Genomic DNA, 19,676 nt, shown 5'->3' with positions numbered 1-19,676 from the left:
TTACTGGAAATATGAATTTTCACTTTTAAAAAAAATGTTTTATGGGCTACCCACCTACTGCCATCGAGTCAATTTCGATTCATAGTGACCCAATAGGACAGAGTAGAAACTGTCTCATAGGGTTTCCAAGGCTGTAAACCTTTACAGAAGCAGATGGCCAGATCTTTCTCTCATGGAACAGCTGGTGGGTTTGAACCACCGACCACTCAGTTAGCAGCTGATGGTGCAGTGGTCCTTTAGAGGGTACAGAAATAGTGAAACTATCTAAAGAACACAACCGTTATTTCTGTGAACTAAGCATTTCTGTACTTAAGTCAGAACCTGCTGGTTCTTTTCCATGGAAGTCTTTGTTCTCCCCTTGTCTTAGCTTAGTCATCTGCACAGCAAATGTCCCAAAGGACTGCAACCTTGAGGGGCAGATCCAATTCTAAAACTGCAAAGGTTCTTATCAAAGTTTCTCTAATAATAGTGTTGTACTCAGAAATCCATTAAATACAGCAAAGAATGTTAATACAACTTCCTTGAAATGGAAAGTTTTCCACTCTCTATGCTATCAGCATTTCTAGGTCACATCTCCAAAGCAGCAGCAATGTGACAGCAATGAAGAAATGGTGAGCTTTTTTTGGTTGTTGCTTATTTGTTTTGGCTTGGTGAGCCTTCTATGAAAGTCATCAACTTTGTCACCAGTATCCATCACCAAAACATGATGGCAATTACAAAAGTGCCTTTTTAACATTTATAGTCTGTTTCAGGGTTGAACACCTCTGATGCCTTCAGGAGCAGTTGATGTAAATGAGAGAAGTGGGCTGGGCCCACTGAAAGGCCCACCAGCCACTAATTAGATATCAAGGGCTGAGTTCCCTAGCCAGGGATGTTGGCATTTACAAAAGCTGGTTCTGTGTAACTTGATGACTATATAATTTTTTTCTCCCAAAAGCAGCTGAAAATCTGGGTTTTTCTGTGCAATTGTCCAGTTTTTAAATTTTAGCAACTGATTAAAAAATTATGTAACTGGGCATAGGTCAAAAAAAAAATCTATCTATGGACCAGATTCCGTTTGTGGGCTGTCATTTTGTGATCCTGGGTGTAAGCAACATTTGGAAAATAACTAAAGTGAGTAACTAATGAAATTCATGTAGGCATTCCCTGAGCTGAAAACTTTCTCTAAAATGTGAAGACTGCTAAAATTCACCACCACCACCACCACTCCAATCTCTCATAGTGAGAGGTCAACCCATGTATTAGATGTACCACAGGGAACAGCAGACAGTCAAAGGAAAGGCAGGATGGAATTGTGGGGTGGCCCTAATGGTAAAGATGAATTTCCCTTCTAGTTACATTATTTTAATAATTCTTTAGCAGAAAGTCAAATGTGTCACCTTTACTTCAAAGGACAATGAGAAGAGCATCCCAGTAGAAGCAGCTATGCCATTACCTAGTTCTGCCATGGACACAGTTGGGGAAGTCTCTCCATTGGTGAAAGAACAGTAGGGAAAGAAGCCTGATGCTGGTGTGTAGTCACATATTGGTTCTGGTTTGATTCCATTGATATCAAGACCTGACTGGTCTGGGGAAGGCTGTATGTCCAGGTAGAAGCTGCTGACCGCAGAGTCTGCCTTGCTCCCCTCGGGGGTGTGCCCGTCGATATAATTGCTGAGGTCATCATGAAGTTCCGTCAGCCCATTGGCTGAAATGTTGTAGGTGGGCGTCAGCGGCTCGGCCTCCCCGGGCTGCTGTTGGTGGTCACGCTGCTGTTGCTGCATCCGGTGTTTCTGCACTTCTGCGTACAAGCTGTCTCTTTGCTTTTTCGACATTCGGCCAAACTTTACAGCTGGAAGAGAAAAGCCGAACCACACCGTATACAAAGTGTTTTCCTTCATTATCTTTTCTGGCATGCTTTAGGGTTTCCTTTGAAGTCCCATACAGTCTCAACCAAAAACCACAACCAAAAAGTATGGATTGAATCCAAAGGTGAAAAGAGTCCCACCCCACGCAGTGTTGCTCCACCCCCAGTAGCCAACACAAGTCCCAGAGGAACTGACGGTTCACACACAGACCCAGGACAGGGTACCAAAGGCCCCAGAGCAATGTCTCCCCAAGTCATATACTCCTAGGCTCCTGGGTGCCACTGATACGAAGCTGACAGGGCTTGTTCGCTATTTCTCCTTGCAGCTGGCCTAGACCGTCTCTTTCTCTTTCCAGGGTTCAGACAACAGCTCAGAAAGGCATAGATTTACAGAGGTATATCAAGATAAAACCACTTAAATCCCAACTTTCATTCAGTTCACTATTCTATACACTCGAATGAGTTTCTTCCCAATGAAATGGCTGATACTGGGGCTTTATTGAGAGGCTCAAATAGACTGAGCTAGGCCTTTGTTAAGTCCCTGAATTACAAGCCTGAATCTACCTGATTTAAGAAGACCTTCCCCAACTCATGGTCATGGTTGTTGTTGTTGTTATGTGCCGTCAAGTCAAACCCGACTCATAGCGACCCCTCCTTGGATTTCCGAGGCAGTATCACTACGGAAGTAGGATTGCCCAACCTTCCTTCCGAGGAGTGGCTGGTGGATTTGAACTGCCAGCCGTCTGGTTAGCAGGCAAGTGTCTTAGCCACTATGCTACCAGAGCTCCCTGGGTCATGGTAGTCTCTCTGAAACTCTTGGGTCTCTCTTTAAATGTCACTTTCTGTTGCCCTCATTTAGCCTCAAGAAAAAAAAAAAGAGCGTCAGGATTTTGGAAAGGTGAAGCCTCGTTTAAGATCTCTGTTGGGTGAACATTTGGCTATGGATACACCCCCATATTAAACACAGAGCAACGACTGTAGTAACTTCCAGCTTACTCAGGATCCCAAATGATTTCTCCTGAAACACTCAATTCAGTGAGAAACAACTATGCTTTCCTGGCCCGATTCTCCCACTAATTCATTGCATTTCTCCATCAGATTTTGTAAACACAGGTAATGCCTCAGCTGGAGGAACTTAATTCTTTTACTGCATTGTGGTTAAACTGATAACCTGCAGGGGTGGATGACTTCATAAATTTGACCATCATCATAGTTATATGAGTCTAGGGGCAGGAGAGGAGCTCTGGTAGCATAGTACCTAAAGCACTTGACTGCTAACCAGAAGGCTGGCAGTTCAAATCCACCAGCCACTCCTCAGAAGGTTGGGCAATCTACTTCCGTAGTGATAACTGTCTCAGAAACCCAAGGAGGGGTCGCTATGAGTCGGGTCCTACTTGATGGCACATAATAACAACAGGGGCAGGAGGCAGGATGGATGGAAATGAACTTGGGACCAAGGCACTGGCCAGCTGGTGGGTTCTTTTTATGCCGAGGATGTGCTGTCCTGCTACATGGGAACAATGGGCTGGAAGACTGATAAATTTTCAAGTTCCACGGGTCAGGTAACAGAGATACCCTTAGGTGGGGCTGGCTATCAGCAACCAGGCTGATGTGGACTCTGAATTTCAGGCCCATAATTTTGTAAGTCCCCAAACTCACTCTTAGCCTACAACAACCTGTACTGTTTATCGTATGCAATATCTCCAGACAGCATGAGGAAGACACTTTATTTTTTAAAAGAATACTCTAGGACACCTGAGGTGATTAATGCCCACAGGTGAAACTCATTATATGGTGACTGTGCAATTGCATTTGAACTCTGACCTTGTTTCAAATATTAACAGGAATCATACCATCACATAAATAAAAACATCATCTCTTGAGAAAGTGCACATGCAACTTGGGATTTTAGTGTACAAATTCATAAAAGATATAGAGACTTCATTTTGTCAGTTGAGTGCCATCAAAGATGAAACCTGTGCATATAACAGGAATATCTAAGAATATTGTGTAAGTTCTGTGACTTGCATCTTTCGGTGCTAAAAATTTCCCTTCTGTTCCTTACGTGTTCTCAGAGGCCAGGCTGTGTACTGCTACTTGAACATGTCATAATTGGCACCTGGGAAGGTCCACAGGCCCTACGAACATCTGATTATGGGGAAGACTGACTTTCTGAAAGCCTGCCCAGTGTTCAGAAGTGTTTTTCCATGGGCTGGTGTTTCAGAAGGAAGTCCACTGGAAGAGACATTCCCTTCAAAGGAATGTCTTACAAGAGCCAGCTGATATTTTAGAAAAAGTCCTTGAAATGTACCCACTGTACTTTCTGCGCAGTTTCCATGTATAAGAATAACTGTCTTGAAATCTGGTACTGATTATTCAAAGCATTTAAGATAGTTTTCCAGGAAGATCTTGGAACGTTTTGTGATTGCATGGAAGACGATCTCTTTTTCTTAAAACAGCTTCATTTAATGAAAAGAACATTTGTCGCCGAGCCAAGCTCTGCACTGTTTTGACATATTCTGTATGTACAAATATTTGACTTTGGCACGTGATTCCAAATATCCAGTTAGCATAAAAGCTAATTCATCCCAACTGCTAATAAGCTTAGTGGTGTAAAACAAGTAATGATAAGCAAAGGTTTGTGGGAGGTACATCAGACTAGGGGACAATGCCTATAGGAAGGCCCTACAGTTGACACTTAAACCAAACCCAAGCCACCGCCATCAAGTCGGTTCTGACTCATAGCAATCCTGTAGGACAGAGCAGAAATGCCCCCACAGAGTTTACAAGGCTATAAATCTTTACAGAAGCAGATTTCCTCATCCTTCTCCTGTGTAGTGGTTGGTAGGTTCAAAAGCTGACCTTTTGGTGAGCAGCCAAATGGTTTAACCACTGTGCCACCAGAGCTCCCTAGTTGACACTTACCTTCAATCAATTCATGCATCTGTAGTGCCTTAACTCTCAAAAAAGCTGATGTTGTTCTGAGCACACATACACTTCTTCCTCCACCACCTTTCAGCCACCACTTAGCTGACTGCCATGGACAGTGGAGGAAGCAACTGTGGTGAAATCCCAATGTGGCCCAAGGAGGCTTTGGGAGGGTGGAAAGGAGCAGATTTTGGCAGACCTGGATCCACGTTTCAGAGGTGCATTTGCAACTCTGATTCTAAAAACAAGGTGATCCCACACTACTGTATAATGCAAGCTGTGAGCGCTCACCATCTCGAGACATCCCAACGGCAAGGCATTTCTGTAATCGACAGTGCTGGCAGCGGTTTCTACTAGTCCGATCAATCAAACAGTTCTTCTGACGAGGACAGGAGTAGGTGGCATTGCTTTGCTGACTCCTCCTGAAAAAGCCCTGTGATTTGTTTTAAAATATAAAACAGGTTAGTGTCAGTTTGAACTGTATGATACTAATGACAGTGTACTAAGCTCTGAGCAACATTAATATTTAATGGAGAATTAAACTTGTAGCAGAATCATCCAGGAGACCATTAATGGAATTAAAGTCACTTCTTTTTCCTTCAGTAAAACTGGTCCCCAGAGCCCAATCCTCTGTCCCTTACACATGCAAAACTTTTTTTAACTTCGATAGTGGCCTCTGTAAAAGGCACAGGGTCAGGCCCCTGTGGCTTCTGATGATCAAAAGCAATGTGCTTCATGGAAAAATAGGGACTTATCTTTCACTTTTATGTCCAAAATATTTTTAGTAAAATAAACACAAAATATGTCTTTGAGATATTCAGAGGTAGTCAACCCAGGGCAGCCTCAATCCTGACACACTATGGAATCTCTACCAGCCCACGGAAATCCACCACCCTTTGATTGTCTCATGGAGTCCTGGTGGCGCAGTGGTTAAAGTGTTCGGCTGCTAATCAAAAGGTTGGCAGTTTGAATCCACCATCCGCTCCACGGGAGAAAGATGTGGTACTCTGTGTTCATAAAGATTTATAGCCTTGGAAACCCTATGGAGCATTTCTACTGTGTCCTACTGGATCACTGGACTGAATCAAGTAGATGGCAATGAGTTTGGTGTTTTTTTTGGGAGGGGGGCTTTGGGTTGTCTTATATGCTTCAACTCAAAAATCTACTGCCCAATGCAGTTAGAGGACAACTCAATGGATTATCTTGGTGGATCAGTCAGACTAGGGATACTCTTCAGTCCTTGACAGTTTGGAAATACCATGTGTTCAGAACGGTGGACTTTAAAATTTAAACAATCCTTACAGTGATGGAAAACTTGGCAACAGGCACTGGTGATGGTTGTGTAACATGGTTGATGTAATTAGTGTCACTAAATTGTACAAATAAAAAATTTATTTGCCAATTCAACATTTTGGTGGTGCAGTGGTTAAGCGCTTGGCTGCTAACCAAAATGTAAGGTCAGTGGTTTGAACCCAGCCATGGGAGAAAGATAGGGCAGTCTGCATCCATAAAGATTTGCAGCCTTGGAAACCCTATGGGGCAGTTCTTCTCTGTCCTATGGGATTGCTATGAGTTGGAATTGACTCAATGGCAATGACTGTGTTTATGTGTATGTAATGACAACAATAATAATTTAAAAAAATGTAAGCAATGAAATTCAATGTTCATCCAGTTTCTCTTTATGTGCTGAGCACTGTTTTGGAAATGAGAACATGTACAAAACGTATAAGAATGAGCTACTAACCTCAAGGATTTCATTTCATTGTTTGGCTAACTTCTTGAGCTGGGTTCTGAAGCACTCCTTAATTTTCAGCGTTCATTCTTTCATTAAAGCTGTAAGTTCTCCTTTTAGTTACGTCTTAGGAGCAACCCACAAGTTTTACTATGTAATATTTCCTGTGTCATTCAGTTGAAAGTATATTCCTATTTTCAATATGATTTCTTCTTTAACCTCTATGTTATTTAGAAGCGTATTTTATAATTTCCCAACACTTAGGGGTATCTAAGGAGCTCTGGTAGTGGACTGCCTAAGGCATTTGACTGCTAAGCAGGAGGCTTGGTGGTAGTTCAAACCCACCAGGTGCTCTGCACAAGGAAGATCGATCAATCTACTTCCAGAAAGATTTGCTGCCTCGGAAGCCCAATGGGGGTTGCTATGAGTTGGGATCGACTCAGTGGCAATGAGTTTAGGATTTTAGAGGGTTTCTAGTTATATTTTAGGCACCCTGGTGGCATAGTGTCTAAGGCATTTGACTGCTAGCAGAAGGCTGGCGGTTCAAACCCACCAGCCACTCCTCGGAAGGAAGGTTGGGCAATCTACTTCCGTAGTGATACTGCCTCGGAAACCCCAAGGAGGGGTCGCTATGAATCGGGTCCGACTCCATGGCAGTGAGTTTTGAGTTAGTTATCTTTTTATTGTTGACTTCTCTCTCAGGAGTTTTGCAAGCTAGGGATATGCGCAGAGGAGAATAATGCATTTGGTTTCTGTTCTCTGAACTTCAGCCATGAAGGGAACAAATGAGCATTACCATCTTCAAATACTTAAGGACAAAGATAAATGATCCTAACAAAGAGAGATAAGGATGGAGAAGGGAGAGGTAAATCTTGAAGAACTGAGAGAGTGGTGGGGAAATGGAAGAGGATACTCTCCACCCCAAAGTTTTCTGGAGGCCAAATTTGGCAGTTATATCAAAATCCTTAAAAATAGGTTGAGTCATTGAACCAGCAATTATTCTTTAAGGAATACATCTTAAAGAAATATCAGGAATGGTACAAAGACTTAACTAGTCTTAATCTTCCACTACAAAGATGCTCATTACAACATTATCTGTAATATTAAAACATTTAGAAGGATTCTGGATGTCTAATAGTAGTGAACTAGTAGAGTAATAGCACATATAGAATATTAGGCAACCATCAAAAATTGTATTTCAGAAATACAATTATGTAGAAAGGTGATAAAAACACACAGCTGAGTAAGAAAAGCATGCTAAAAACTAAATACAATCCAATTCTTGGAAAGAAAATATATTTAACATAGAAGAAAGTGTGGAAGTTAGACTCCAAAATGGCTCTGGCTGGTTTCACCATAGGTATTTTTAGTGCTCCTTCTGTTTATCTGTGCTTTCTGATTTTGCTATGGTACAAAGCAAAGCTGAAAGGTATGTGAATTACAAGGGAAGGTCAATGCAGAGTATCAGCTCTCTCTTGTGATGGGTGGGTGCTTTTGTGGACCAAGGTGATGTATATGACTTAGGTCTTAGTTCTTTATTTTTGAAATCCAACCTGGGATAGGAAGGGAGAGGGCACTAGTCTCTCTCTCCACCAAGCTGCTCGCCACCCTCCCCACTGGCTAGAAGGCTGGGGCAGGGTCTCAGGCTGGCCCCACTGCACTTTAAATCTACTCAACATCAAGTCTGGCCTCCTCTTGCTTCCCAAAATATCTAAAGCAGTCTTTCTTGATTGTTTATTTATTTGTTTTCTCTTCCTTTGAAAAGGAAATGACAAGAAGTGGAGCTTTCTTTGGGACTCAGTGGTGAGAAGTCAGGAAAAGATAAATAGATGGTAACAGACACAGCTAATCCTGAGAGACAACAAGCAGTCACCTGTTTAGTACTTATTTTAGTCTAAGACATATAATCTCTGTTAAAGCCAAAAAGTATTAATCTCTTTCTTGAGAAGCTACCATCGCTTTTACCCTCTGTGCTTACTATCATTGCCTGTGTATAGAGGTGCCTCCAAAACCAAACCAAACTCACTGCTGTTGAGTTGGACCCGACTCATAGTGACCCCTCCTTGAGTTTCCGAGGTGACATCTCTACGGAAGTAGATCACCCGACCTTCCTTCCAAGGCGTGGCTGGTGGGTTTGAACCACCAGCCTTCTGGTTAGCACTATGCCACCAGATTGCCCATAGAGGTGCCTAAGATCAGGAATTTATTTGCTTTTCCTTTAACTGACCTTGAATTTCCCTTGCCCCACACTAGGCCAATTCTATTCTGTTCCAGGGTTAACGAATATGGGAAATATCTGAGCACTCTCTTTCTTGAACTGGAAATACGTACAGTATTTGAGACCTCAGAGCCTAAGGCATCTGATTGCTAACCAGAAGGCTTGCGGTTCAAACCCAGCAGCCACTCCGCAGAAGGAAGATGGGGTAATCTACTTCCGTAAAATCCAAAGGGGGATGTTAATGAGTCGGAATCAACTCAATGGCAGTGAGTTTTTTCGTTTTTGTTTTCTTAAGCCATCTCTCAGATCTCTCTACTGCAGATCAAATCACAGATCCTATCAGCCTTCTTTCTGGATTATCGTTTACCTCTAGTATTTCTTCTTAGGACTGTGTCTTGAGAAGATGATTTTTCTTTTTTAAAAATTTGAAATCAAGAATTAGACACAGCTCTTGAAAGATGGTTGGGTCATTAATGAAAAGGATGCAGATTTTTAGTTTCTACATAGTAAACTCAGTCTAGCATCAAACCACCACCTAGAAAGTTCCAAAATGTTAGCACAGAGGCCATACGTAACCACCAGTTTGGGTTTGCTCTGCCATAAGAGGACCCTGAGAGGGCATAATGGTAATGATGATGATGATGATACATAAATTTAATGGCATTTGACTGCTATCCAGAAGGCTGGCATTTCAAACCCCCTGGCTACTCCTTGGAAGGAAGATTGAGCAATCTACTTCTGTAGGGATGCGGCCTTGGAAACCCAAGGAGGGGTTGCTATGAGTCAAATCGACTTGACGGCAGTGAGTTTTTATAGTTTGTTTTTGCTATGTGCTAGGCACCATGGGCTTTATGTAGGGTACCTCATTTAATTGTGTCAACAGCAGTGTGAGGGAGGCCTATCATTGCTCTCCTTTATAAGTTGAGGCACTAAGGCCTGGACAGGCTTGCTCAGAGTCCCATGCCCAGCATGGGGTGAAGCCAGGCTATGAATTCACAGAGCTGAACTCCACATCCCACATACTTACCCTTTTGGGTTTTTAATTTCCCTGCATGTCCAAAGGATTCTGCTTTGGTTGTTTTCACAGTGAGAAAGCAACTTTCCCGTTAGGCAGTGAAAAGAAACAAGGTTTATATAGGAAAGCAACAAAATGGATCTACCCTGAAGTAAGTGTTTTTCTTCCTATTAGCACTTCTAGCTAAGCCACATTGCCACTGCCCAGACATTTTATCCAGTTCTCTTCTACACCTGCCTCCTGAACCAGGTTAGGAAGCACATGACAAAACCAGTCTCATGAATTCAAGATTTCCCCTCATTTCTGACCAGAAATATTATGGCCACTTTGCTTCACCATACTTATTTTGAAATGACTTTGGCTCCTTTACCTAAACAAACAAACAAATGTATTTTTTTTTAAAACTTCAAGGACACAGAGTCACTCATATTAAAGATATCTGAGTAATGGTACCATGAATTATAAAGGCAAATCCACAAGAGGTGCTTGTATTCCAAGCCATGACACTGTGGCTGGAGCTAATGCCTGGCTAACAAGCTACTAACTTTGAAGAGGACTTAAATTAGTGAAGATAAGGAGTGTTCAGCTGCTAACTGAAAGGTTGGGGGTTCAAACTCATCAGCTACTCTGAGGGAGGAAGATGTGGTAGTCTGATCTGGTAAAGTTTACAGCCTTGGGAACTCTCTGGGGCAGTTCTACTCAGTCCTATAGAGTCACTATGAGTCAGAATCAACTTGACAGCAATGGGTTTGGTTATAGGTACATTAATTCAGATGTCTAAGCTTTCAAGGGTCGGAGGAAAGCAAGCCAGCAGGCACTCCTTACTCTCACATCATTTATTTCTCTGTTGAGTCAACTGAGCAAAACCCTGCTAAGAAGTTCTGGGAGTGGCAAAGCTAAGAACGTGAGAAGTGCTCCTTCTTTCTCTCTTGAACTAAGTCAACAGAGTCATGCACACAAGGAGAGCTTTCAAACACTAGATGGGAGGGGTCAAGTGGGATTCTAAGGTGAGGGCTGCAGTAGGAGAGAGGGCTAGGCCTCTGTGACTCACAAACACTGAACTTTGCAGTTTTAACAGGATGAGGGCTTGGTCTTCCTCCCCGGCCCCCCTCAAAACTCTTCTTTTTGCATTCCTTGTGACTTCTCAAAGGTTTAAGCATTTGAGAGTCCAAAATATTCAAAGCTAAAGAACACATGTGAGAGAGGAATTAGAAGAGAAAGAAGGGAAGGGAAGAAAGGTAGAAATTTGGAGGGAAACATAATGAGTGTAGGTGCAGAATCTTGACTGACTGGAGCAATCTGGGAGAATGTCCCATTGAGAAGTGAACTGAGAGACAAGCTCTCAGGGTCTGGGAAGTCCAAGGCCACACTGAGAACAAGGACAGCACAATTCAGTGCACGGAGTCTTGGGTGGAATGGAGGAAGCGTGTACAAAGAAGAGACAAAGTATTGAGCATGTGAGTTAGCTGGGAAAGATAGTAAGTATGTAATTTTGGTATTTTATTATTTCTAAAAGAAGAGCTAATGAATTACTTTTTGGTTTTGTGAAATTCACTTGTTGTTATATCAAAATATAAAGAAATACATAATTATAATCCTTGTGGGCTTAAGCCTAGAGCCATCATGATGAATTTTAGGTAGGATGGTATAGTGCCTAAGGTATTTAACTGCTAACCAGAAGGCTGGCAGTTCAAACCCACCAGGCACTCCTCGGAAGGAAGGTTGGGCAATCTACTTCCGTAGAGATACTGCTTCAGAAACCCAAGGAGGGGTCGCTATGAGTCAGAAATGACTCAATAGTAATGAGTTTGTTTGGTTTGTACACTAAATGTAAGTTGTTCTGGTGGTGCAGTGCCTTAGGCATTTGATTGCTAATCAGAATGTTGGTGTTTCAAACCTTCCAGCCACTCCACAGAAGGAAGATGCGGCAGTCTACTTCTGTAAAGTAGTACACAAACCCAATGGGAGTCACTGAGTCAAAATTGACTGGATGGCAGTGGGTTTGGTTTCTCTGGTTATACTTAGTGTGACCATAGGAAACTCTGGTGGCATAGTGCCTAAGGCATTTGACTGCTAACTAGGAGGTTGATGGTTCAAACCCACCAGCCACTCTGCAGAAAGACGACTGGGCAATCTACTTCTGTAAATATATCACCTTGGAAACCCAAGGACGGGTCACAATGTGTACTATGAGTCAAAATCCACTCCATGGCAGTCAGGTTTTTTTTGGTTTAGTGTGACCATGGCACACTACCACCACCTAGTGGCAGTATGCTAACATGCAGTTATTGCAAATAAAAACCCACCAAACTCACTGCCACGGAGTTGGATCCAGCTCATAGTGACCCCTCCTTGGGTTTCTGAGGCAGAATCACTACGGAAGTAGACTGCCCAGTCTTCCTTCTGAGGAGTGGCTTGTAGGTTTGAACTGCCAGCCTTTGGTTAGCAGTCAATTAGAATAATATAAACACAGACCATCAGAGTTTAAAGAAGGTAAAAGATTAGCAGGTCTTCTCTGGTGGCCTAATGGCTAAGGCATTTGACTGCTAACCAGAAGGCTGGCAGTTCAAACCTACCAGCTACTTGGAAGGAAGATGGGGCAATCTACTTCCATAGAGATACTGCCTCAAAAACCCAAGGAGGGATCACTATGAGTTGGAATCAACTCGATGACAGTGAGTTTTGTTTTTTACGGTTAGTTCTCAAACAAATAACCCATGGAGTTTTAAAGAATTAAAAAAAAAAAAAAAAGCCAAAACTAAACATCTTGGAATTACTGACCTGGAACCTTTGGGGATATGGCCTAGGCAAATATTACTTTGAACAATAAGAAACTGCCATTTTTGTGGGTCGAAAGAGAGAAAAAAAAAAACACCTTAATTTATATGTTTAATATTTTAACAGCACTCCCTGAAGACTCTGATGGCTTCCTCTGGTTGATTTACTCTAGTTTTCTAATTTTGCAGACAACAAAAATGAAGCTCTGAATGTTACTTGTTCAAAGTTCCATGGCTGGTATGAGTCAGTGCTGGGACTCAAACTCCAGTGCCCTCATTCTGAGTCCAGTGCTCTGTCACTTAAGTAGCTCTTCTTAAGTGTTGAACTAACAAAAACGGATGTAACGTGGTTTTGATTTCCTGACACACAGATTCCCTGCACATCAAACTTCTGCCTCACATCCCCACTGTGTCTAGAGTCTCCTCACTTATTTCACCTGGCCTGTCAAAGCGACGTTCTTTGAGTTTTATTTCAGATCTGTGCCTTCCTTTTTCTGGAAAATTCTATTGCCTAATACTTTTTTTGTTGTTGTTGTTTAAATCCCAAATGACTGTAACACTGTGAAATAGCTCATCAACGCCATTAGATTGGAGCTGACCAGGACTGAGGCAATGGCGTGCAGGAGAGGGCTTGTACGAGCTTGTAATAACTGATTGCTAAAAATTTCAGGAATTTCAAGGGCTGATTGTTAAGCATAATCATTACAAGCAGTCTCCCAGTTACAAATGTCCTTCCCACTTATGGAGGATGCCTACTTGCCCTTTAGTATGCTACGCAAATTTCCCCTCACTTTAAAATGACTGAACCAACTCCCACTCACAACAAATTCTTCATCACGATCACCTTTACTTGCTGCACATGCAACTTTCAAATCATTGAAAAGGCTTGGGCCTTTTTTTGCATTGAAGTAAGGCTAAATAAGAACTGCATGCACCTGTTTTGACTCTCCTACAAATTTCACTTAAAGACCTAAAGACACAGTTATGAATGGCTCCAGTTAGGAACAGAACTCATTTCTAACCTGGGGAGTGCCTGTATTGAAAATTAACTTGCATAAATTTAACCAAAAACCCACTGCCATCAGATTGATTCTGACCTATAATGACCCTGTAAGGACAGAGTAGAACTGTCCCATATGGTCTCCAACGCTATAAATCTTTATGGAAGTAGGCTCCCCCATCTTTCCCTTGTGCAGCGGCTGGTGGATTGGATTGCTGACCTTTTGGTTAGCAGCCCAATGCTTTAGCTGTAACACCACCAGGGCTCCTTGCATTAACTTAAAATTAAATAAATTATATTAAAAAGCAAAGATAATAAATATTTACCACTCATCACTCCCTAGTTATTTTACTGGAGCAAATTATTGCATAATTATTTTTATTATTTTACCACTATCTACATTCTTGAGGTTGTTTACCTCAAGATTATATCTTGATTATATCTGAATGAAGGAGCTCTGGTAGCTTAGTGCCTAAGGCACTTGACTGCTAACCAGAAGGCTGGCGGTTCAAACCCACCAGCTACTCCTTGGAAGGAAGATGGGGCAATCTACTTCCGTAGTGATACTGACTCAGAAACCCCAAGGAGGGGTCGCTATGAGTCGGGTGCGACTCGATGGCACATAGCAACAACAACAACATACCTGAATGATGGAAATACTATTGAATGGTGATCTACTGTACATCTCTTCCCAACCTTGTGTTCAGTGAGATGTGTCATGTTAGGTAGCTTGAAACTGTCCATGTGGTGGAAAAATTTACATATATTACAAACCAGAGCTGGCTTTATTGTTTTGTTTATTGTCTACACTTTTGGGAACCTTCTCTGACCATGCCCCTTCCAAGGTTGGTTAAGGAGCCCCTCCCATGTATACCTTTAACTAACTAGTTGCCATAGAATTGACTTTGACTCATGGCGACCCCAGGTGTGTCAGGGCAGATCTGTGCTCCATAAGGTATCCAGTGGCTGAAGTTTTGTAAGGAGATTGCCAGACCTTTCTTTTGAGGTACCTCTAGGTGGACTCACACTGCCAACCTTTGGGTTAGCAGCTGAGTGCATTAACCAGCGCCTGCTATAAACTTTCCCTTTACCCAGCCTTAACCTTACTGTATTAAGATTGCCAATCTCTATTTGTTATTATTATTTTCTTTATCACTTTGATTCCGTCTTTGATACCTTTGTTGGTGTCTTTGTACTCAGAGAAGTCAACAAATACTTGTTGAATGAATGTCCAGGGGCGGGGGTGGAAATGATGGTAGTGAAAAAACCTCTGGGTCCACTTATGTGCTGAGCACCTGCTCTACATCAGGCACTGTGTGGGACACTTGGCAAACATTATTTATTTGAAATTCACAACCATCCTGCAGAGTAGATATTTTAATATCTCTTTCACAAATGAGAAAACTAAAGTGCAGTGAGGTTAAGCCAGGTGTCCAAAGCCACACAGCAGGTAAGCGGATGAGTCAGGATTTGAATTCCCAAATCCTTAGTATTCTAAAAGGAGCCCAGGTGGTGCAATGGTTAAGTGCTCAGCAGCTAACTGAAAGGTTGGCTTTTCAAATCCACCACTCGCTCCATGGAAGAAAGACCCAACAATCTGCTGCTGTAAAGATTATAGCCTAGGAAACCCTATGAGGCAGCTCTAATCTTGTCCTATAGGTTTACTATGAGTCAGAATTGATGTAAAAGCACACAACAACAGGTCTTCCTAAAGCACTCCCACAAACGTTTTCAGACAACCATGTAGGGTGAACCAACCAAACAGATAAACAAAATACATACACAAGAGAAAACAAGCAAGAGAACACTTGGTAGTTCTGTAGTCAAAGTTCCATATAATGGCTGACACATGGTGAGGGAGGTGGCATTTTATACTGTACCGAATACCAGGTTTCCATATAGGTAGGAAACCACTTTCATTTGCTAGGTCTACTTCATAAAAAGCTTTGAAATATACCTGGCATGTCCTATTGGGGTTATTAATAGTTTGCCCAGGAGTGTGGGCTGGCTGGCTGCTGAGCAAGAGATGTAGGGGAAGACGCTTGGGGGGTCGTGCTCCATGAGGGCTCCCTCCTGCTTGGGGCTCCTTCTTAGTGAAGCACAGGCTGAAATGCTGATCTGATGTTTGGTCTTTTGACAATTTTCACTTAATGAATTGATTCCTACAGTTCATTAACATACCCACTTCCACTTCTGTATACACATATGTCTTAATTAGCTGCTCATTGGCTGTTTAATTACAAGAAAACAGCTGACAGCTGCCTTGCTGAATTCTAATGGCAGACTCTTTGGAGCGGCTACACATTTGCTTTTGACAACCAAGATTTATTCATAACTCTATGATTTATTGTGAATGCTCACATGCCTGTCCAAATGAGTGTATTTTCTAATACAACTGAAAGGAGCTCTGGTAGCATAGTGCACTTGAGTGCTAACCAGAAGGCTGGCGGTTCAAACCCACCAGCCACTCCTCGGAAGGAAAGTTGGGCAATCTACTTCCATAGTGATACTGCCTCAGAAACCCAAGGAGGGGTCGCTATGAGTCAGGTCTGACTCGAGGGCACACAACAACAACAACAACAATACAACTGAAAATGCAGGATGTTGGAGTGGGGGATGTCTCCCTGGCATTCCATTTCTGAGGCTGAGAAGAGCAGGGCATCCTCTATGTAAAAGGATGCCCCATGATGCAATTTTATTTATCTTGGGAACTTTCTGTTGAGAATGTTCAGAAACATAGGGGTAGAGAAGAAGAGACTATCTTTGGAAAACTGTGGACAGAAACTTAAGACTGGATAAAGGGAGAAAAAAGAGTATAATGGTCAGCATAATTTTATTGAGGGGTTAAAGAGAATGCATTAAATTAGGGAGAGGAAGAGGCAGAGGAAATGGTAAAATGAAAAGGGGTGGGGGCAGGAATAGCTGTTCCCAAGGAAGGAAATGAGGAAGCACATTTGTTCTTGAGAAAAGAACACGCAGCCTCATTGGCCAGAGTCAGAAAGTGCAGCCCCACACTCATACATCTGGCCACAGTAAATCACAGAAAGGCAGATTCTTTGAACTCCTTCTTGTTCAATAATGACTGGCCTCCCTGTAGAACTGCCTGTGTGAATGGTCTCTGATTAAAGCTGACCTCATGTGTCATATTTGGTAAGTGTAGATGTCTGCTTTTGACTGTAATTTGCCATTCTCTGATCCAATCTGAGTGAACACATTCAGTAACAGGCACTGTTAAATAAGCAGGAGGGAACCTTCCGTGGGCCAGGCACTGTACTAGAGCCAGGCCAGAGCCCCAGAGCCCTGTCTGGGACACAGGCAGCAGTCCAATGTCTTCTGTGAGCCCAGGAAGGTCAGCAGTTACTGACACATGATTGAGAACAAAACCAACAAACCAAAACTATAAAAAAACCAAAAAAAATCCAAGTTATCTTGACAACATGCGTGGGTGTTTAACATGTCTCTAGCCAGGTGTGCAAGGAACTCTGGTGGTGCAGTGATTAAGACATTCAGCTACTAATCAAACGTTCAGTGGTTCAAACCCACCAGCTGCTCCATGGGTGAAGGATGAGGCAGTCTGTTTCCATAAAGATTTATAGCCTTGGAAACCCCAGGGGGCAGTTCTACTCTGTCCTATAAGATTGCTATGAAATGGAATGGACTCACTGGCACTGGGTTTTGGTTTTTTAAACCAGTTGTGCATTTTATCTCCAGACTAGAACATTTAACTAAACAAAAATTTTTGCTTCTCATCTGTCCATAACAGAACTGAAGCTTTGATGTCACAAAGATACAGTGAAAGCTTGACCTGTCCCAAGTCTAATTTTCATTTTAAATGGCTAGCTCTAATACTGGGGCCAGGTATTATAAAGTGTTAAAAGAAAACGGTTGAACATGAATGTATCAATGTGAAAAGTGGACACAATTAGTCCAGGGCAAGTGACATTTCACAACTGAAATAAAAATATCAGAATCCTCTAAAAGACCATTTGGACCTGAAAGGAACATTTATGGGAAATTTATTTTCATACAAATAAATAAAAAGCTCCAGAAACTTCTTTACCTATTTCCTTTTGGGGAAGGGGAGAAGTACCAATTATATACTGTAGGTATCTTTCAAAATAGTTCCTATTGTTAATTTAAAAGAATATATTTGCTACTGCACGGAAATTACTCCAAATTCTCCTTTTACTAGGTGGAAGAGGATGCTTTGCATAGACTATCATCTTAAATATAATAGGTGCTAAGTCAATATTTGACAACCGAATGCTACTGTATTCCTTATTAAGAGCAACTGGTCCTAATGTAATCCAAAACCAACTCACTAACCCCAATATGTGACTGTACATTTTCATTTTTAAAAGTAGTAGCTGAAATAGCAGAGCCACAAGGTATAAAAGTATATGGATAAAATAGTTTTTTTTTTTTCCCCTCCTGAGATAAATTTTTCATCATCTTTGCAGCCACTATATCTTACAATGAAGCTAGAAACTAAAACTGAATGAGAAATTGGACCATTTTTAAAAGACCACCCAACCAATGATCACTTTTTTTAAATGCTTATTTTTATTTTTATTTTTTTTTTACTGTATTTTGATGACTGAACCTTAACCCTAACATCTACAGCCTCGAGTTTTATTTCTGGCTTTTTCCTCAACTCACATGTTCCAAGACCTGCCCTTCCTTCCTGTACGCCTGGCTAGCTTACCTTCCACCACCTCATAGTTCTCACCCAGGGCTGGACCCAAATTCTATGCCAAGGGCTCATAAACATCCCTACAGACAGAACTAAACCCTTGCAGGCCTAGATTTTAACATAAGCACCTCTGAAACGCAGTACTGAGGGCTTGAGCAGTCTTAGTAAACCATTTCTTCATTCTTTCAAAAGAACAAGTAAAATAGCTTTATAATAAAAAACCTTCACATAACCTTAAAAGAACCTGGGGTGACATACTTATCTACCTTTATCTTCCATTAGCCACGGACAATGATCATTTGTTCCAGTCAAACTGGGTCACTGCCCCATAGAGCTTCCAAGGCTGTCATCTTTATGGAAGCAGACTGCCAAATCTTTCTTCCGTGGAGTGGCTGGTGGGTTCAAACTGTCAACCTCTTGGTTAGCAGCAAGCACTTAACCACTGAGCCACCAGTGACTCCTCCTTGGTTATATAAACTAAAAATAACAAACAAAAAAACAAACTTGCTTTTGAGTCAACTATGACTCGTAGAGACCCTACAGGACAGAGCAGAACCCCAGGGTTTCCAAGGCTGTAATCTTTACAGGAGCAGGCTGCCAACATCTTTCTCCTACAGAGTAGCTGTTTTGTTCAAACTGTCTACCTTTCAGTTAGCAGCGCAGTGCTTAATCACTGCACTAGTAGGGCTCCTTTCTGAGTTATATACTGTCCCCCAAATATAACCACAACCACCCATCTGTCAGTCTGTTGTATTGTGGTGCCTTGTGTGTTGCTGTGATGCTGGAAGTTATGCTTCTGGTATTTCACATACAAGCAGGGTCATGACAGTAGACAAGTTTTACCAGTTTCTAGACTGACACAGATTAAGAAGAAAGACCTGGCAATCGAATTCAAAAATTTGCCAATGAAAACTTTACAGATCACAGCAGAACCTAATTTGACTTGCTAGCTCTGAACACCTCATCAGGAGGGATCAATGGTTGTAGCTGACATCACGTTTGGTGAAGTAGAGGGCCAATGAGGGCAAGAGAGAACTCAATGAGATGGACTGGCACAGTAGCCACAATGATGGGCTCGATATGTCTGTCAGCTAGTGTGAGGATGAGTTAGGGCAAAGAAATGTTTCACTCTGTTGTGCATAATGTTGCCATGAGCTGGTATCTATCGCCTGCAGGGCAGCTATCTATCTAAGGAGGTCTGGTGGTTTTGTGGTTAAGGCAGTCAGCTGCTAACCAGTAGGTTGGTGGTTCAAACCCACCAGCTGCTCCACAGGAGAAAGATGAGGCAATCTGCTTCTGGAAAGATTTACAGCCTTGGAAACCCAATGATGGTTGCTATGAATCCAAATTGACTCAAAGGCAGTGAGTTCGTTTTTTTCTTAGAAGGTTTCTCCCATTCCTGCACTTTTGCCTCTGCCATTCCCTACTCCTTCAACTCCCCAGCCCAGAATTTCCTCCCAACTCTCC

General features: G+C 42.1%; 1 protein-coding gene across 1 annotated transcript in view; it reads right to left on the bottom strand.

Annotated features, from left to right (window-relative positions):
• The window catches only part of RORA (RAR related orphan receptor A), a 43,487-nt gene that overhangs the window by 18,997 nt on the left and 4,814 nt on the right, over positions 1-19,676 (bottom strand). The window contains exons 2-3 of the mRNA XM_007958277.2: positions 5,066-5,207; positions 1,436-1,831 (exon numbers count right to left, since the gene is read on the bottom strand). Of these exons, the coding sequence (XP_007956468.2) occupies positions 1,436-1,831; positions 5,066-5,078 (409 nt within the window). The 5' untranslated portion in view covers positions 5,079-5,207. The remainder of the gene's footprint in view (positions 1-1,435; positions 1,832-5,065; positions 5,208-19,676) is intronic.

The sequence above is a fragment of the Orycteropus afer genome, unplaced genomic scaffold (genome assembly GCF_000298275.1).
Source record: "Orycteropus afer afer isolate SDZICR_OR568_19922 unplaced genomic scaffold, OryAfe1.0 scaffold00015, whole genome shotgun sequence".
Lineage (NCBI taxonomy): Eukaryota > Metazoa > Chordata > Mammalia > Tubulidentata > Orycteropodidae > Orycteropus > Orycteropus afer.
The sequence above is the reverse complement of the archived record's forward strand: the minus strand, read 5'-3'. Positions and strand labels throughout refer to the sequence as shown.